The 20,366-nt window shown below is 49.2% G+C and overlaps 1 protein-coding gene across 1 annotated transcript; it reads right to left on the bottom strand.

Annotated features, from left to right (window-relative positions):
• Positions 1 to 10,398: 10,398 nt before the first annotated feature.
• On the bottom strand, positions 10,399 to 11,288 carry LOC123065841 (protein LURP-one-related 8-like). Its single transcript, XM_044489047.1, has one exon. The coding sequence runs from the start codon at positions 11,190 to 11,192 to the stop codon at positions 10,572 to 10,574; it is 621 nt and encodes a 206-aa protein (XP_044344982.1). The 5' UTR covers positions 11,193 to 11,288; the 3' UTR covers positions 10,399 to 10,571.
• Between the last annotated feature and the right edge of the window lie 9,078 nt (positions 11,289 to 20,366).

Genomic DNA, 20,366 nt, shown 5'->3' on the forward strand with positions numbered 1-20,366 from the left:
AAACAGGAAGGAGCGGTTTCACACATGTACTGGTAGCAGTCGACAAGTTTACCAAGTGGATTGAGGCCAAACCCATCAAGAACCTCGATGCTGGCACCGCTGTCAGCTTCATCCGAGAACTGATATTCAGATATGGAGTCCCGCACAGCATCATCACTGATAACGGGTCAAATTTCGATTCTGAAGAATTCAGAGCTTTCTGCACATCTCAAGGCACACGAGTCGACTATGCTTCAGTCGCCCATCCACAGTCGAATGGACAGGCAGAACGAGCCAACGGTTTGATTCTCAAAGGGTTGAAGCCCCGTTTGATGCGTGATCTCAAGCATGCGGCGGGTGCATGGGTTGACGAACTTCCCTCGGTGCTTTGGGGGTTAAGGACCACACCCAACCGGTCGCCTGGAAGAACTTCATTCTTCTTGGTCTACGGAGCTGAAGCAGTCTTGCCGAGTGATCTTCTCCACAACGCTCCCCGAGTCGAGCTCTACACCGAAGCTGAAGCAGAACAAGCGCGGCAGGACGCAGTCGACCTTTTAGAGGAAGAAAGAGAGATGGCTCTGATCAGATCGACCATTTATCAACAAGACTTGCGTCGCTTCCACGCCAAAAACGTGAAGAGTCGAGCCTTCCAGGAAGGAGATTTAGTTCTGCGAGTGGACCAGTAGAAACCACACAAGCTTGCTCCTTCTTGGGAAGTTCCCTTCATCGTCACCAAGGTTCTCCACAATGGAGCATACCGTCTTTACAATGTCGAGCATCAGATCGACGAGCCCCGAGCTTGGAAGGCGGAGCTTCTCCGCCCCTTTTACACTTAAGTATTCACTCAGATGAGTTGTAATAAAAGTACTCATGTAGTTTATTTATCAAAGACAAGAGCTTTATAGTTTTCCCAGTGATTGTTATTACTTTTGTCCATATAAAACAATCCCCCAGTGGGTGGCTTAGCTGCGAATCCGATTCGCCTAAGTCTGTAAAAAAATCCTAACCGAGTGGTGAGCCAGTCTCCCACACGAAGGCTTAGCTCCGAAATCCGTTTCGCCTAAGATAAACAAAATCCTACCGAGTGGTAAGCCAGCCTTCCACTCGGGGGCTTAGCTGCAGTCCAAGTACTCGCCTAAGTTGAATAAAATCCTACCGAGTGGTAAGCCAGCCTTCCACTCGGGGGCTTACCTGCAGTCCAAGTACTCACCTAAGTTTCTAAAAATCCTACCGAGTGGAGAGCGAACCTCTCACTCGGGGGCTTAGCTGCAGCCCAGTGCTCGCCTAAGTTTCTGAAAATCCTACCGAGTGGAGAGCAAACCTCCCACTCGGAGGCTTAGCTGCAGTCCAAGTACTCGCCTAAGTTGAATAAAATCCTACCAAGTGGAGAGCGAACCTCCCACTCGGGGGCTTAGCTGCAGCCCAGTGCTCGCCTAAGTTGAATAAAATCCTCCCGAGTGGAGAGCGAACCTCCCACTCGGGGGCTTAGCTGCAGCCCAGTGCTCGCCTAAATTTCTGAAATCCTACCGAGTGGAGAGCGAACCTCCCACTCGGGGGCTTAGCTGCAGCCCAGTGCTCGCCTAAGTTTCTAAAAATCCTACCGAGTGGAGAGCGAACCTCTCACTCGGGGGCTTAGTTGCAGTCCAAGTACTCGCCTAAGTTGAATAAAATCCTACCGAGTGGAGAGGGAACCTCCCACTCGGGGGCTTAGCTGTTGGGGAACGTAGTAATTTCAAAAAATTTCCTACGCACACGCAAGATCATGGTGATGGCATAGCAACGAGAGGGGAGAATGTTGTCCATGTACCCTCGTAGACCGTAAGCGGAAGCGTTAGCACAACGCGGTTGATGTAGTCGTACATCTTCACGATCCGACCGATCCAAGTACCGAACGTACGGCACCTCCGAGTTCAGCACACGTTCAGCTCGATGACGATCCCCGGGCTCTGATCCAGCAAAGCTTCGGGGATGAGTTCCGTCAGCACGACGGCGTGGTGACGATGATGATGTTCTACCGGCGCAGGGCTTCACCTAAACTCCACGACGATATAACCGAGGTGGAATATGGTGGAGGGGGCACCGCACACGGCTAAGGAACAATCCGTAGATCAACTTGTGTGTCTATGGGTGCCCCCCCGCCCCCGTATATAAAGGAGCCAGGGGGAGGAGGCGGCCGGCCAAGGAGGGCGCGCCAAGGGGGGAGTCCTACTCCCACCGGGAGTAGGACTCCCTTCTTTCCTAGTTGGAATAGGAGAAGGGGCGAAAGAGGAGGAAGAGGGGAAGGAAAGGGGGGGGCGCCGCCCCCCTTCCCTTGTCCTATTCGGACTAGGAAGGGGAGGGGCGCGCGGCCCCCTCCTGCCTCCTTCCCTCTTCTCCCTCGAGGCCCATGTAGGCCCAATAACCCCCCCGGGGGGTTCCGGTAACCTCCCGGTGCTCCGGTAAAATGCCGATTTCACCCGAAACGATTCCGATGTCCAAATATAGGCTTCCAATATATCAATCTTTATGTCTCGACCATTTCAAGACTCCTCGTTACGTCCGTGATCACATTCGGGACTCCGAACAAACTTCGGTACATCAAAACTTATAAACTCATAATAAACCTGTCATCGTAACGTTAAGCGTGCGGACCCTATGGGTTCGAGAACTATGTAGACATGACCTAGAACTATTCTCGGTCAATAACCAATAGCGGAACCTGGATGCTCATATTGGTTCCTACATATTCTACGAAGATCTTTATCGGTCAAACCGCATAACAACATACGTTGTTCCCTTTGTCATCGGTATGTTACTTGCCCGAGATTTGATCGTCGGTATCCAATACCTAGTTCAATCTCGTTACCGGCAAGTCTCTTTACTCGTTCCGTAATGCATCATCCCGTAACCAACTCATTTGGTCACATTGCTTGCAAGGCTTATAGTGATGTGCATTACCGAGAGGGCCCAGAGATACCTCTTCGACAATCGGAGTGACAAAACCTAATCTCGAAATACGCCAACTCAACATGTACCTTCGGAGACACCTGTAGTACTCCTTTATAATCACCCAGTTACGTTGTGACGTTTGGTAGTACCCAAAGTGTTCCTTCGGTAAACGGGAGTTGCATAATTCTCATAGTTACAGGAACATGTATAAGTCATGAAGAAAGCAATAGCAATATACTAAACGATCAAGTGCTAGGCTAACGGAATGGGTCATGTCAATCACATCATTCTCCTAATGATGTGATCCCATTAATCAAATGAAAACACATGTCTATGGTTAGGAAACATAACCATCTTTGATTAACGAGCTAGTCTAGTAGAGGCATACTAGTGACTATATGTTTGTCTATGTATTCACACATGTATCATGTTTCCGGTTAATACAATTCTAGCATGAATAATAAACATTTATCATGATATGAGGAAATAAATAATAACTTTATTATTGCCTCTAGGGCATATTTCCTTCATTAGCTGCAGCCCAGTGCTCGCCTAAGTTTCTGAAAATCCTACCGAGTGGAGAGCGAACCTCCCACTCGGGGGCTTAGCCGCAGCCCAGTGCTCGCCTAAGTTTCTAAAAATTCTACCGAGTGGAGAGCAGACCTCCCACTCGGGGGCTTAGCTGCAGCCCAGTGCTCGCCTAAGTATCTAAAATCCTACCGAGTGGAGGGCAAACCTCTCACTCGGGGACTTAGCTGCAGCCCAGTACTCGCCTAAGTGAATTAGGATGCAAGCCGATGGCAATAAGCGCTTTGCTTTAACCCGCAAAGGACGCCTCAAACCAAATGCAAGCATAATTCAGCGACGAACCCAAGTTCGGATAACACCTAACGGAACCGAAAGTGCTCAGGCGCTAGGCCTGTTAAGGTTTGTCGGTTACAAAAACTCACTCGGCATACCGAGGCAAATTTAAAGTATCAAGCTCTGAAGTATTTTACCCCTCCTGTGGAGGGCTGGAAGGTGCCACAAACTCGTCCAGATCAATTCCATCTGCAATCCGAGTGGCAGCGGCAATGAAAGTCTCCATGAAAGATCTGAAATCATGCTTCTTGGTGTTGGCCACCCTAAGAGCCACCAGCTTGTCCTCTCGTGCATCCTTGCAATGAACGCGGACCAGAGATAGAGCCACATCCGCGCCGCACCTGGCTGAAGACTTCTTCCACTCCTACACTCGACCTGGGACCTCATTCAGTCGAGTCATCAGAGACTCGAGGTCGTTCTGGAGTGTCTCTCTTGGCCAGAGTGTTGTGTCGATGCGAGAAGTTGCGACCTTCAGCCTTGCGAGATAATCGATGACGACAGCAACACGAGATTCAAGTCGGAGCACGTTCATGGCGACTTCATCTTTCACAGGAGAGTTGATGGGGTCCAGGTTCACTTCCAGCCGACCAGTCTCCTCTTCAAAGTTCTGACAAAATTCTCCAAGCACAACCACCGAGTCAAGACAAACAGTCGGAGGTCACAAGTAAAATATTTGTTTGATACAAAGGATTACCCTCAAGCATGAGGAACAACTTCTTGGCGAGTCCACCCAGATAAGCCTCTAGATCATTCTTCTTTCTCTTTAACTCACTGGACTTGTCATTTAGGGTGGTCTTGTTGCTTTTCAGTCGAGTGACCTCCTGGTTGGCAGCATCAAGAGCAACTTTCAGATTGGTGTTTTCTTCTTCAAGCTTAGTCACTGAAGCCAGCTTCTCGTCCGCTAGCCTGGTCTTCTCTAAAGCAGTTTTTTGATCTCAGCCAAGTCAAGCTCTTGTTTCTTCAGGGCGTCCCTCACTTTGCCTACAAAGTTACAGTGAGATTTGATTCAGAAACAAGTGAGAGGCAAAGGCAGTCGTCAAAGGCCTCACCAAGCATACCTTTAGCTTCCTCCTTCGCCTTCGTCAAGTTCTCTTGGGCCAGTTTCAGATCGAGCTCGAGCTGAATGTGTTTGTTCTCCAACTCAGTATAACGAGCCGCAAGGTCACAGGATTTCTACGAAGAATCAATCGACAGACGTCAAAGACAATTCACTTCCGAGTGAGTAAGGAAAAATCATAGCGTTTCTAAGACTACGGCCGAATGCAAACATTCGACCATAGTCTCGGGGACTACACCCAGTGGGTGCACTCAGCGTGCCCCCACTAGTTTCATCAAGAGTCGACCAGTCGACCAACAAAAAAAAAGAGGCAATGTTCTTTAGACTATAGTCGACTGCTAGCAGTCGACCACAGTCTCGGGGACTACACCCAGTGGGTGCACTCAGCGTGCCCCCACCGGTCTATGAATCTATTCGACCTTGTCGAGTAAAGAAAAACTCAAAGCATAAAGACTATGGTCGACTACCAGCAGTCCACCATGGCCTTGGGGACTACACCCAGTGGGTGCACTCAGCGTGCCCCCACTAACCCGGAATTTCAATCGACACACACCCACTGGGTGTAGGACAGACTCTAGGAATATCAGAAAGAAGAACAGGCAGTGACCGACTGACCTGAACATTACTCTGGAGTGCCGAACTGGCGTCATAGGCTGCCTGGCTGGCTTCTCGAATTGCCTTCACTTGCTCCATCATGACCCCCGCCTGGCGTATCGCTTCTTTAGCAGCACTGGCTTGGTCTTCTGGAACGGGGTAGGTGGAGAAAAGTGAGGGTTGAGCAGCACTCGACGACGAAGGGCGAGCACCCGTAAACGGCACCGCGAAGGTTACGGTGGGTCGAGTGACATTGTCTCCCTCCACGACCAATGTCTCGGGTGCCGGCACATCCTGAGTCGCCTTGCCAGTAGACGTTTTCTTGCTTTTCCTCGGCCGTGGTGGTTCTTCGTCGTCGTCGTCAGGAAGGTCAATAACAATGTTAGATGAAACTGCAGAAAGAATCAAAATTAGAGACAATGAGTCAGTCGACTGAAAACAGCAACGCAGGAGTCATACCAGGGTTCGAGGTTGCAGCATCCTCCATCTCGTGGTCTTTGGCTCTCACCGAAGTGTCGGAAGTAGCAGCGCTGCAGTTCCAAAAGTCAGTCGACCAAGAACAAGTTCATGAAACAGGGAAAGCTCAAAACTACCATTACCCTGAGATAGTGGGGATCACTATCTTCATCTTCGGCAAGACCTTTGCAGGCTTCGACGGTGCCACTCGAGATTGCTTCGGAGCCTTCTCAGTCGGCGCCGGAGAAGTGGTCCGAGGGCGCTTGGTCGACTGGGAAGCGGTTGCGACCCCCTTACCCCGCTCAGTCGCTGGATCATGGGCAAGCTTCGAGCGTCTTTTCGAGCGGGGATGTGCAACTTCTTCCTCCTCCTCCTCTTCTTCCTCCTCACCAGAGTCATCACCCTCGTCGTCGTCGTCAGCATCCGAATCCCACTCCTCCCGGCTTTCGCCCCCGCTTCCTTCCTCCTCCTCAGTCGGCGTCTGCACCCCATTGGGCATCGAGTACAATTCAGTGGTGGCCTGTCAGACAACAAAGCAAAACAAAGATCAATCGACCAATTCGCGACAAAGCAGAATGGATAAAACAAAATTACACTCGGAGATAAGAGGCCATACCTTGTCCGGCGTATAGGTACAGTCGAGTGGCGGGATCCTCCTCGCTCCTCGAGGGTTGTCCTTGTTCCCTGTGATGGCGGTCACCCACCTCTCCAGCGTGGCGTCGTCGACTGCCTCTGGATGGACCCGAGTGGTGTCTTCAGTACCGCAGTACAGCCACATCGGGTGGCCTCGGTACTGGAGCGGTTGGATGCGCCTCCTAAGGAAGACTTCCAGAAGATCCATGCCCGTCACTCCGTCCTGAACGAGTTGGACCATGCGCTCGACCAACATTTTTACCTCGGCTTTCTCCTCAGGAAGCACCTTCAGAGAAGACGGTTTGTCCACTCGGTCCATGGAGAACGGAGGGAGACCAGTCGACTGCCCCGGCGTCGACTCGTCTTGGCAGTAGAACCAAGTCGACTGCCACCCTCTGACCGACTCAGGAAGGGTCATGGCCGGGAAAGTGCTCTTATTCCTCAACTGACTCCCAAGACCCCCGCACATCTGAATAACCTTGGTCCTCTCATCACCCTCTGACCGACAGGTGAATATGTGCTTGAAGAGACCCCAGTGCGGTCGACAACCCAGGAAGTTCTCGCACATGGACACAAAGGCAGCAAGATGGGCGATGGAATTGGGATTGAAATGGTGGAGTTGCGCCCCAAAGAAATTCAGAAACCCACGGAAGAACACACTCGGCGGCAGAGAAAAACCACGGTCTACGTGAGTGGCTAAGAGAACGCACTCACCCTCTTGCGGCTGCGGTTGACACTCGGACCCCGGGAGCCTCGCTGACCCATGGGGGATCAGTCCCTCATTGGCCAGGTCATCGAGGTCCTTCTCAGTGATGGTCGAGCGGATCCAATCCCCTTTGACCCAACCCTTCGGCAGGCGGGACCTCGACGAAGATCCGCCCCGACTGGACGGTCTCCCCTTCGCTTGCCCTGTCGCCGTCGCCTTCTTCGCGTGCTCTAGAGCCGCCGCCTTCTCCTTCACCATTATCGCCGGCGAAGCGCTCGAGAGGTGGATAAGGCGGAGGTAGGAGCAGGCGCCGTGGGCGGAGGCGGAGAGGGAAGAGAGGAGAATGGGGAGGCACTGTTCAAAAACTCTTCCCCGACGCTTTATATAAGGGCGCTTCCAAGTGGCTGACGAGTGGGTCCGAGCAGATCTGTCACATCCCGAAACAGTCGCACACGTACGATACGTGGTGAAAAAGGCGGCGCGGAAATCGAGGCGTCCATGCCTTATCCCGCCCGATTGCCGCGGATCGCCCCGCTTCGCGCGCTTCCCAAATTTCAGATCCCGCAAAATCCGCTAACAGCAGATCAATCTGTCAGACGATATCCTTCCCACGATCCGTCGCTCGGAAGTTCACCATAGTTCAAAAGTTCACTCGACAAAAGGTAAGAATGGATCAAGGCGACTGAAGTAAAAGTCGACGCCAATGCCGAAAGAAGAATCGCCGATCCAAGATACGACATAATCAAAGTACAGTAAATAAGTCGGAGAAAATCGTCAACTCCTTCCTCACTTGAACCTCGATCCATCGGGGGCTAATGATGAGGTTATGTACCTAGGGTAGGGTCATGGACCTATCTAGGGTACCATACCCAAGGACATCATCATACGAAGCTACCTTCCAGTCGACCAAGAGAAGTTCCACTCGACCAAGGGAGACTCCACTCGACCGGCTAGAAGACACTCGACCATGAAGACACACTCGACCATCAGAAGTTCAAGATCTATGATGTATCCAAACGGTCTGTAATTAAGTAGTCTTAATGGTCATGATGGCACTTTATGTAGGGCGTTACTAGTAACGCCCGGCCTTAATGTACTTTAATCCCCCCTCTACGTGGGCTGGCTGGGGTCCTGGCGTCCTCTATATAAGCCACCCTCCTCCAGTGGTAGAAGGGTTCGCACCCCTGTAACTCATATACACAGAGATCAGTCGACCGCCTCTGGGCTCTGAGACGTAGGGCTGTTACTTCCTCCGAGAAGGGCCTGAACTCGCTAAACATCCGTGTGTACAACTACTCCATAGCTAGGACCTTGCCTTTCCATACTTACCCCCCATTCTACTGTCAGACTTAGAACCACGACAGGGCCTGGCAAGGAGGATGGATTGATGGATGAAGGAGGTGACGACCCTTGCAACGTGCACGTGTGGTGCCCAGTCCAGGTATCGTGGCTTGGATGGGGCATCCGGCATTAGATGTTAGGTGTTGGTGTGATGTATGTTTGGTATTAGGCTCGGACATTCGACACCCCTTCATCACGGGATATCGGTAGGTGTTGCCATGATGATGACTTCAGGCTTATTGATGTATTACCTTCTAAGGGATTTGTGAATAATTAATAAAATGCTGCATATGCATCGCCCAGATGCAGAGGCCGGGGGTACATCCTCCTTTTCAAAAAAAATGAACCCTGGTTATGAGGAGGCTCTCCTCCCCTTCTTTCTCTCTCTCCCCCCTTTTATTACGAGCTCCTTTATTTTCCCCGACTCCCCTCTCGTTTTCCTTTTGTGGCGGTGTCACTTGGAGCGGGATGGGAGAGGAGCTTGGGTTGCTCTTGTAGGTAGTAGGACTAGCATAGTTTGGACCTTAGTGCTGGTTGTCAGCCTTTGCTGGTGTGTGGCCTTATACGTTGTCATGCGAGAAGCCACTAGGTGCCTAGCCATGTTTGCTTGCGAGGAGCACCTCGTGGTCACCAGTGTCGCCAGCCCTAGATCCTCCACTACCAAGGCAAGGGGACAAGGTAGATGTGGTGTCATCCCGTTCAATAAGCCCGCGGTGGCGACAATGCATGTTCGTGGCCAGCTTCTCTTCCTCGTTCCTCGTCGTCAGTCGCCAAAGTTGCAGAGTGAGGCATGGCGGAAGATTTTGCAGCGGCGTGCTTTGTTGCTACCTTGCCTCGTCGGATTCTGGCTACTAGCAAGGATGGCTTCGCTCTATGACCCTAAAAAGGGATCATCATCTTCATCCATTACTTACATGCTCAAGATGGAGAAGAAACGGTCAAGACACAGGAGATGATGCACATGGGGGTTGTGAGCTTCATCGGTGGTGGCTCCGAAAGGGTTACATCACCTATCGGCTGTTGGCCTTCTCCAATAAGTCGTTGTTCTTTCTGCTCTAAAGGTGGCCATGTTTATTCCTTCCAGCCATGTTGCTATAAGGGGGGGTAGTGGTGTTCCAGGCTAGAGTCCACGACATAATGCGATGGAGGTCTCCCCGGACCAAGTGGTCTTGTCTTGATGGGTTTTTAAGCTAATCAGACAGTTTCATAATCACGTGCTTCTCAAGGGAATCGAACCCAGGTAATTGTGGTTAGAGGCCGAGGGGCTTAAACTTGGCCCAATAGTCAACTGAGAGCTAGGCTTGTTTTGTTTTCCGTATTAAACAAAAATTTCTATCTGGGCTACATTATATGCAAAACAAAATTGTATGTTGAATCCGCATTGAACCAAATGAACCTACTGTCCGACTAGTGAAAACCTGAACTGCCAAGCTCGCTGGTCCGAAAACTATGACGAGTAGTTATACATTCGATGGTAAGCCAAAAAAAGACGAGAGGGTGTCCATGTCTAGATCTCTCTAGTCACATGGGCGATTCCCTCACAAAAAAATATTAAAAAATATGAGCGATTCTTTTGCCCAAAAATCAAATATATCGAAAACTCGCAAGCCACGAAATATGAATTATACGAAAGTTTGAAAGAAGATCAAAGACAACACTATATAAAAGACAAGATGTTATCTCGAGGTTGGCAAGCTGAGAACCGTATACAAAAGAACTGTTCATTATTTTTCATTTTCTTTTTGAATATGTACATGTACATCCCTTCTTCAAGAATTCAAAGAATATACAGACCGACAGAAACGCAGTAGGAGGAGGCAAGGCTTCCATGGGCCAAGAAAAAACTCGTAATTTTGGGGGCATCATCGAACAGATCGGCTTGCTCTCACGCCCACACACACGGATCGACCGACTCTCGCCATCACAATTCATCCTCCAACCCAACCCCAAACCAAGTGCAAGGGGCAAAAAAAGGCTAGCTTGACTAAGTCGAGACGTAACAAACAAACAAATTGACTAATCTACGGTGGACCAGCTCCTGAGCAGCGACGGCCTGGCGAAGATCTGCTCGAGCGCCACCACCACGGCCATGGCCAGCGACACGCCGACTCCGGGCTGCACCACCAGGCGGAACACGTCCGTCCCGACCACCTCCTTCGGCGTGATCTCCGCCACCGCGCGCCGCTCGCCGTCGTACACCACGCAGCTCCGCCGCGCGTAGGACCCCTCCACATCGTACGACGGCCCGGCAACCGCGCCCGCGCACGCCGTCACGTGGGCCAACGTCTTGCCGCAGCCGCTGCGCTTGACTGTGTACACGGGACGCCGCGTCTCCTCGCCGGAGAAGACGAGCCACTGCTCGCCCTGGAGGCTGAACCGCTTGCGGCGGACGGTGAAGGCGGGGCGGCCGGCGGCGTCCATGAGGACGACCTCGTCGCCGCTCTCGGAGGCGTAGCTGTCGACGCGGTAGGCCAGGTTGCCCTTGGTATTGAACACCGTGAACCCCTTGCAGTCGAACAGCAGCGACTTGCGCCACACCGTGAGCGTCGTTGGCCCCTCCGTGGAGCTGGCCGGCGCGCATGGCGTCCGGTCGACGGCGCCCGGCGCGGGCACCATGTTGGGGTGAACCTTCGCCATGCGGAGTATCGATCAAGGTTGAAGGAGCTGGAGACGGAGATGCTGTAGCTGATTGGTCGGGCTGGATGAGTGTTAGATGATTTTATGTATCCCCAACCGGATCGACCACGTGTTGTAATTGATTGTGTATAGTTGGTTACCATATAAGGTTAAAACCGACTTGATGAACTTGTGATACAAGTTTTGTAACCCTGTATATATACCAATCAATGAGATCAATCGAAGTGTGCACTTTAACAGCCCGATCATATTACATTACATGGTATCAGACACCAGCCGTATCCTCCCTCCTTTTGAAATCCTAATACACACAAGCCTCTCCAATCGAATCCCAACCTAGCCTTCTACCTGCACCATGACAGCCGACGATCTCAAGAAGCTCGAGGCCGAGTTGAAGGAACGCGAGTCTCTCCTGCAGACTCGCCAGGAAGAACTTGATTGTCGCGCCGCCGAGATGGGCAAAGCTCCCGCAACCTCCCCAGCAGCCTCCACGCCCAGCCCTTCCACCTATGCCACCTCCATCAAACTTCATGTACCCATCACCCTCGACCTGACCGCCTCCAACTACACAAACTGGCGCGAGCTGTTCCTCGTCGCCCTTGGCCGCTATGGCCTTACAGCTCATGTCATCGGCGATGCCTGCGCTACTCCCTCCGACACTTCGCCGGCTTCGGATTGGGGCCGCGACGACTACACGGTTCCCTCTTGGATCTATGGCTCTATCTCCATCGACCTCTTCGGCAACGTCATGCGCCCCAGATCCACCGCGCGCACGATCTGGGACGCCATCGAGAATCTCTTCCGCGACAATAAAAAGCACCGGGCAATCCAGCTGGAAGCGGAGTTCAGGAACACCCCGCAAGGCGACATGACCGTCGGTGACTACTGCACAAAGCTCAAGTCCCTTGTTGATTCTCTCGTGGATGTTGGCCAGACGATGAGCGACGAAACACTCGTCCTCACCCTCCTGCGTGGCCTCAACGACAGTTTCGCCCACCTCCGCTCGTTTCTTCCGTTCCAGGTGCCCTTCCCCTCGTTTCTTCAGACCCGCTCGGCGTTGATCCTTGAAGAGAGCCAGAAGAAAACTGATGCCAAGAACGCGGCATCCACTGCCCTTTGGGCTAGCGGGAATAGCATCATCCCGAGCGCTGGCGGTGAACGTGCTCCTCTCCCTATCAGCTCCGGGGGCGTCGGCTCTGGAGGGCGCGGAACGGGCTCCACCTTCAACCGCGTCAGTAGCCGTGGACGTGGCGGACGCGGTGGACGTGGTCGCGGCCGCGACAATCCGTAGCAGTTCAACCCATGGACGGGTGCTCCGACGCGGGCATATCTTCAGCAACAACACACACAGGCTCCATGGCAGCAGCCCTCCTCTTCCTGGCAGTCACGTCCGTGGCAGGCTCCTGCTCCAGGTCTACTTGGTCCTCGCCCCAACACTGCTCCTCAAGCTTACACTACGTACGGCCATGCCAACGACAACTCCAACATGCTGCAGTCACCTTCATCAAGCTCGGCGGTCGACCCTGCACTTCTAGCGGCTCTCAACAACATGCAGATTCCCGGCACACATGAGTGGTATATGGACTCTGGTGCATCCTCCCACATGGCATCAGATCATGGTAACTTCGACTCTCTAATACCACCTGCTTCTTAATCTGTCACTATTGGTAACGGTGCTACTCTATCCATTACACATATTGGTTCCTACTCTCTAACTAGCACATCTATTCCTCTTTATTTACGCAAAATTCTCATCGTTCCACAAATTATCAAAAATCTTGTTTCTGTTCGTCAATTCACCACTGGCAACTCTTGTTCCGTCGAATTTGACCCTTATGGTTTCTCTGTGAAGGATCTTCTCACCGGGATCGTGATTCTTCGATGCAATAGCTCCGGTCCCCTCTATCCAGTCTGCCAAGCCAGCCATGAAGCTCATGTCACCACATCTCCTTCGGATATTTGGCATCGTCGCCTAGGTCACCCCGGCTCACACACCATGTCGCGTCTTCATCAACTTCAGCACATCCCCTACAATAAAGCCGGCTCTACATTATGTCATGCTTGTCAATTAGGAAAACATGTTAGGTCACCGTTTTTTCCATCACAGTCCTATAATATTAGTCCGTTTGAGCGTCTACATTGTGATCTTTGGACATCCCCTGTAGCCAGCTCGTCTGGCTATTGCTATTACTTAATAATTGTCGATGATCTCACTCAATATTTTTGGGACTTTTCTCTTCGAAAAAAATCCGATGTTTATAACACATTTGTCGCCTTTCATGCTTATGCCTCTACACAATTTAATCTCTCTATTCAATCCATCCAATGTGATAATGGCAGAGAATTTGACAACACTAAATTAGATGTTTTCTGCGGTAGCCATGGCATTCTATTCCGTTTTTCCTGCCCCTACACATCTCAACAAAACGGCAAGGCCGAGCGAGCTATTCGTACAACCAATGATGTTGTTCGTACCTTACTATTTCAAGCCTCTCTTCCTTCTTATTTTTGGGCTGAAGCCCTACACACTGCCACCTATCTCATTAACATTAGACCAACCAATTCATCTAACCTTACTACACCCTTCTTTCTCCTCCACGGTCATCATCCTCGGTATCATGATCTCCATGTGTTTGGATGCCTTTGTTATCCCAACACCTCATCCACCACACCACATAAATTAGCTCCTCGTGCCACTCGTTGCTTATTTCTCGGCTATCCTTCTTGGCATCGCGGTTACCGATGTCTTGATCTTGAAAGCCGGCGAATCATCATCTCCCATCACGTTACATTTGATGAGAACACCTTCCCATATGCTCCAACACCTAGCCGTCCCAACCCACCTCACCATGACATATTCGATCCTCTAATCATTGACCCAATTCATACCACGACAACCAAAACCCCTCCATTCCCTACAGCAGCAGCCGACCCATCTGCCGTGGCAAAGAACACCTCCACTATTCCTGCCGCGGCAGCGCCCCCACCCGAACCATCCTCTCCTATTTCTCCTATCGCCTCCGTATTACACACTCCCAACAACTCACCAACCCCTTCTCCTATCCCTACCCCGCCACCACCACCTCCTATACATCGCACTCGTCGCACAACCGGTAAGCTACCCGGTCCCATCGATCGTCTTAATCTTTCCGTCACGGTTGGCTCCCCTCTTCCACATAATTATCTTGTTGCTCTTCGTGATCCTTCATGGCGTCAAGCCATGCAAGACGAATATGATGCTCTCATGACAAATGGCACTTGGACTCTTGTTCCTCCCCCTTTGGGTGCTAATATTGTTAGTGGCAAATGGATATTTCGCCACAAATATAACTCCGATCGATCTCTTGCTCGTCATAAGGCTCGTTGGGTAGTGTGCGGATTTACACAACAACCCGACATCGACTACGACGAAACCTTCAGCCCTGTTGTCAAACCTGCGACCATACGTGTTGTTCTTTCTCTCGCGCTTTCTAAATCTTGGCCAATTCATCAACTAGATGTAAAAAATGCTTTCTTGCATGGAAATCTCAATGAAGAAGTCTATAGTCAGCAACCATCTGGATTTATCGATGCTCGCTTTCCTACACATGTCTGCCTGTCTTCAAAAATCTCTCTATGGTCTCAAACAGGCTCCCCGCGCATGGTTCCAACGTTTGCCCACCTATGCTCGTTCCATTGGATTTATTGAATCTAAGTCCGATGCATCTCTTTTTGTCTTACATCATGGCACAACCACTGCCTATCTTCTCCTTTATGTAGATCATATTATTCTTACTGCTTCTTCTCAACCCACTCTTCATCACATAATTGTTCAACTTAGCCGTGAATTCTCCATGAAAGATCTTGGTCCTCTTCTTCATTTTCTTGGCATCTCCGTCACCCGCACTCCCTCCACTATTCATTTATCTCAACGTCAGTACATCATCGATGTTCTCCGTCGTGTCGGCATGATTGACTGTAATCCTTCTCCAACACCTATAGACACCAAATCCAAACTTTCTGCTTCTGCCGGTGCACCGGTCTCTGATCCTTCTCAGTATCGTAGTCTTGCTGGGGCACTCCAGCATATCACTCTTACCCGACCAGAAATTTCATATGCCGTCCATCAAGTATGTCTTCACATGCATGATCCTCGAGAACCACATCTTCTTCTAATCAAACGTATTCTTCGTTATCTTAAAGGAACACTTGATCTTGGTCTCATTCTTCATTCCTCCTCTTCACACACTCTTGTTGCCTATTCGGATGCTGATTGGGCTGGATGCTCGGATACTCGCCGCTCTACGTCCGGTTTCTGTGTATTTCTGGGAGACAATCTAGTCTCATGGTCTTCTCGCCGACAGCCGACAGTTTCTCGCAGCAGTGCTGAAGCTGAATATCGAGCAGTTGCTACAGCCGTAGCCGAGACTTGTTGGCTGCGTCATTTGTTACTTGAGCTAAATTGCCCGCTTAACAGTGCCACCCTCGTCTACTGTGACAACATATCTGCAGTATACATGTCCGCAAACCCAGTGCAGCATCGCCGTACTAAACACATTGAGCTGGATATACATTTTGTTCGCGAGAAAGTTGCTATTGGAGCCCTGCGCGTACTACATGTTCCATCGTCATCACAGTTTGCGGACATATTTACTAAAGGATTGCCGACACCATTGTTCCTTGAGTTTCGGTCCAGTCTTCACATCGGCGACGGCATGTCTCCACGTTCAGACTGCGGGGGCGTGTTAGATGATTCTATGTATCCCCAACCGGATCGACCACGTGTTGTAATTGATTTTGTATAGTTGGTTACCATATAAGGTTAAAACCGACTTGATGAACTTGTGCAAGTTTTGTAATCCTGTATATATACCAATCAATAAGATCAATCGAGGTGTGCACTTTAGCAGCCCGATCATATTACATTACACTAATTGAGCATGCTCGCCCTGTTGGTTGGTTCTGAGAGACGAGTCTGTGGTACGCGTTATTATATACAAGTCCCGCTCGCTCCATGATGGACCGGCCGGCCGGTCGGCCGGAGAAACTGTCCACCGGCACAAAAGGCAAAGTCATGATGCTCTGACGTGCGTAGGGACACAAGTGACAAGGGCTGCTGCTTAACGACCTCTACCTTAATTAATTAATAACCTTATCATGGATTGTTTGCTAGTACTATAAAAATTACTCCATCCGTCTCGAAATACTTGTCGTTGAAATGGATGTATTTAGATGTATTTTAGTTCTAGATACATCTATTTTCATCCATTTTGATGACAAATAATTCCGGACGGGGGAGTAATACTAAGGGCATTTTTAACGGCAACCCGCAAACAGCCTCCTACGTTCGTCCGCGGGCTGGGGACCAGTACACAAACACGAATGCGGGAGGACGCCATCTAACCGTAGCAACATACATTTCAAACCTTATTTTAATTAATCGGACAAAATTCATGTAAAGCGGCCGGTATTTATCAAAGTTCGAATAGAAAATAGCACAAATCATCCATACATAGCATGCAAATTTAGTCTAGTACAACAATGTCTCTAATTCGACTAGATCCCGAATGTCCAACAAGTTTTTCACGAACGGATCATGTCTTTCCACATATACTCCCCCTTCAACTTCATCCAACAGTGTGTGCACATAAATGTCTGTCTCTCTGTCCTGTGGTACACTACGGCGGCGCGTGCGGGCTACATACAATGTGTAGACAAACATTGAGTGAATGAATCAATCAACAAATTGAGTAAGAGGAAGTAAAACTTACGATCTCATCCATGTCCGCGTGCAATGGCCACCTTGCCTCGAGCTGACTAACTAAGTTGCAATAATTGATGCGCTGATCTGGATAACGTGCCAGCGATACGACAACAACCTCACATTGCGTGGTTGAATGATGTACATGTCGTAGGACGCAATGTGCTTTCACGCGTGAAACCTTTCATGCACTTGCTCCCAGAAGGGCTCCCCTCTGCTCCTGCTTATGAAATCCGTGGTTACGGCCAGCCACGCATCACACAACAACTCATCCTTCATGGTCGAGTAGCTCACCATCCTTCGTACTCTAAAAAACGACATAACATTTAAAAATAAGCTCAATGGCATTGGTCCGAACACCTGTCAGGCGTGGTGCCTGCTATGGAGGTCATTGACATGGGGCGGAGTGTACCTGGGTACAAACGGCTCTAGGGTGGAAAGCTTCGTCAGAACGTCGAGCGGGCGTGTCGGTGCTGGTTGCGGACGTCCGACAATGCCTCTGTGGCGGCCGGAGACGAACAATAGCGTCGGCAGAGGTGAAGGGTGCAGATGCAAAGTAAGGAGGAGAGCGGGGGAGTTGAAGGAAATGAGACCGGAAAGGGGGGATTGGGTGGGCCGGGGTGTCTGAGTCCTACGCTACGGGTGTCCGGACTGCTGCAAACCCCACTTTGTCTTCAATTTACGAGAGAAATCCTATCTGGGCCGCCTCAAGGATCGATGCAACACCGCGTTGGATGAATTTCACGGTTTAGACAACGCGATTCAGACGGTTACGGAAGGTTTGCGGGTTCCGTATTAGAGATGCCCTTGCAAAGGCCAAAGTTACCCACGAACTTGAGAATGCTGCTTCATAATGAATAAATCAGGAGAAATTTTCTGCCACTAGACAGATCACAGAGTACTACTTTCATCATAAAAGTAATATAAGAGCAATTAGATCACTAAGTCTTTGCGGAGGGAGTACTGCTTTTCTTCCGTCAATAGTTTTTTTTTTGACAGACTCCAGATCAAGCTCGTTCGATCGTGGATATCCAGAGAAACAGCGCGGCGTTTTGTGCACGCATGCCGCGGCTGACAGATTAATCGTCGACGCACGATCGAATCGTCGACGCGTTGCCCGTCCGATCTCGACACAAACTTTTCACTAGTGGAGTATATCCACGCACACGCACAACACTACCACTATGAACGCAGATCCCTCATCCGACACGCGGCAGGAGGCGAGGCCTCGGGTGGCTAGCACCCCACAGCAAGAAGCAGCGGCTAGCTCTAGTGCGTCGAGTCATCTGGTTGTAGATGGTAAAATTCAATTCCATACCGATAACGTTCCGTTCCGTCGGCGCCACGAACGACACGGTGATTGCCAGGTTAATCAACAACGGAAGCAACGCAGGAACGCGATTAACGAAGCATCCGCGCGTGCTGCCGATGTTAACTTCCAGGATTAACTAATAACTAGCTCCACTTTAGATTTCGCTAGTCACGATCAGGTCTTGAGAAATGTGATAGAATTAGAATATTTTGTTTAACATGATTGATGATAGAATTTATGATAGTAGTATAACACAATGATCATTTTGTCTCAAATGCAAGATCCGTATAGGCAACGATGGTGAGATCATCATATGCTTAGTTTGGTACCACGATTTTGGTCAAATGCCCTCGCTTTGTTTTTCAAAACTTAGTTATACGGTGCAGTTTCCTTGGGATCATCCTGAGATTCGTCTTGTGTTATTTGGACTTAAAGAAACGTAGAGAAAATTATGCATTGAAGGAGGTTCAAACTCACCCGCAACTTCAAACTTACTATCGTAGTTGACCACAAACTAGAGTAAAATATGTTTGTGTAACAAAATGAAATAAAGTTTGTATTTGCGTGAAAAAAGTTTTGATTATTTGTCCTGACATACTTTTTGAGTTTGTATTTATTTTTGTTTATTAGGCATTTTTCAATTTCCTAATGTGTGTAACTTCAAAATTATTCCAGTGTAACTGAAGAAGATGTGTTTTTGAAATTTCTATTTGTGCATTTTAATTGAATTTTTGGGTTAAAATATGCATTTTTTGTAGTTTGCACATTTGAATCATGAAATTGCACATAATTGTTTACGTGCAAAGGTGGTTTTTACATTTTGAAGCTTAAAAATGCACATGAAAATTTGTGTTTTCGCAAGTGTGGGAGTCAAAATATTCAAGTAGATAGTTTGCACATTACGAAGCTTGAAATTATACGTAATTGTAACTCTTTACAGTTTTGTGAATCAAAATGTTGATTTCGTCTCCGTATTTTAAAGCATGAAATTGCTAAAACTGCTTTTGTATAGTTTTAATTTTTAGAAATGAAGGCTGTTGCACTTTTTTTTTTGTTTTTTTCGATAAAGGACTTTTCATTGAATAGATATATCGAGATGATACAATCGTATTGAAAGAAAGCCCGGCCTCTGCATAGCTAGATGCACACAGCCAAAACGTCCAAAGCACCCTAAAAATAAAATAATTCGATACAAAACCAAGCAATAAATCATGTCTAGCCAAGGAGCGGTAGATCCTATCCATAAATCACACCGCCATCCATGGAGGTAGAAAACCTCCCTGGCCGTACGCTCCAGCCGTGTAAACGCCATCATAAAAAGGTCCCTATCCTCCGGCTTCTGCGGGATAGACCACGTATGGGTCCATCGTGTACAAACATCGATAACCTACAAAGGAGATGAGACACATTTATTGTTAAAAATCACATCATTCCTGGCAAGCCACATTGCCCAGTATAAGGCCGCCGCTCGCACAAGAATTTGTGCAGAAAATTGTTTATTAATACCCCGCAACCAGTTGCCAAACATATTCCGTACACTACGTGGTGGGTATAAATTCGAAGCTACTTGGACCATGGCCCAAACTGCCCGAGCGAACTTGCACTCAAAAAATAAGTGTTTGATAGACTCGTCATGTTGGCAAAAGACACATGTCTTGGACCCATGCCAGTTCCGTCCTGCCAGATTATCTCTAGTTAGGATGACTCCTTTGTTTAGAAACCAGAGGAAAATCTTCACTCTTAAAGGAATTTTTAGCTTCCACAATTTTCTGTTATCAACCGGAATATCACAATGGACAAGGATTTCACCGAAAATTTGCCATTCTGATGCAAGTTCCATCGAAAAGAGTCTGGCTCATCTGACAGTTGAATGTCCTCCAGACGAGTAAGTAATTCATTCCATGCTGCCAAACAAGTGTCCAAAAGATCCCTACGGAAATAAATATCGGGGTTTTCTTGTCCAAAGACTTGTTTGATCGTGACAAATTTATGTCTAACAATCTGGCACAAGCTCGTGTTGGAAATATGCCCTAGAGGCAATAATAAAATGATTATTATTATATTTCCTTGTTCATGATAATTGTCTATTGTTCATGCTATAATTGTATTAACTGGAAACCGT

The sequence above is a fragment of the Triticum aestivum genome, chromosome 3B (assembly GCF_018294505.1).
Source record: "Triticum aestivum cultivar Chinese Spring chromosome 3B, IWGSC CS RefSeq v2.1, whole genome shotgun sequence".
NCBI classification, from domain to species: Eukaryota; Viridiplantae; Streptophyta; class Magnoliopsida; order Poales; family Poaceae; genus Triticum; species Triticum aestivum.

Excerpts from the sequence above, each read along its gene's own strand:
- LOC123065841 (XM_044489047.1), bottom strand. The coding sequence starts at position 11,192 with ATGGCGAAGGTTCACCCCAACATGGTGCCCGCGCCGGGCGCCGTCGAC.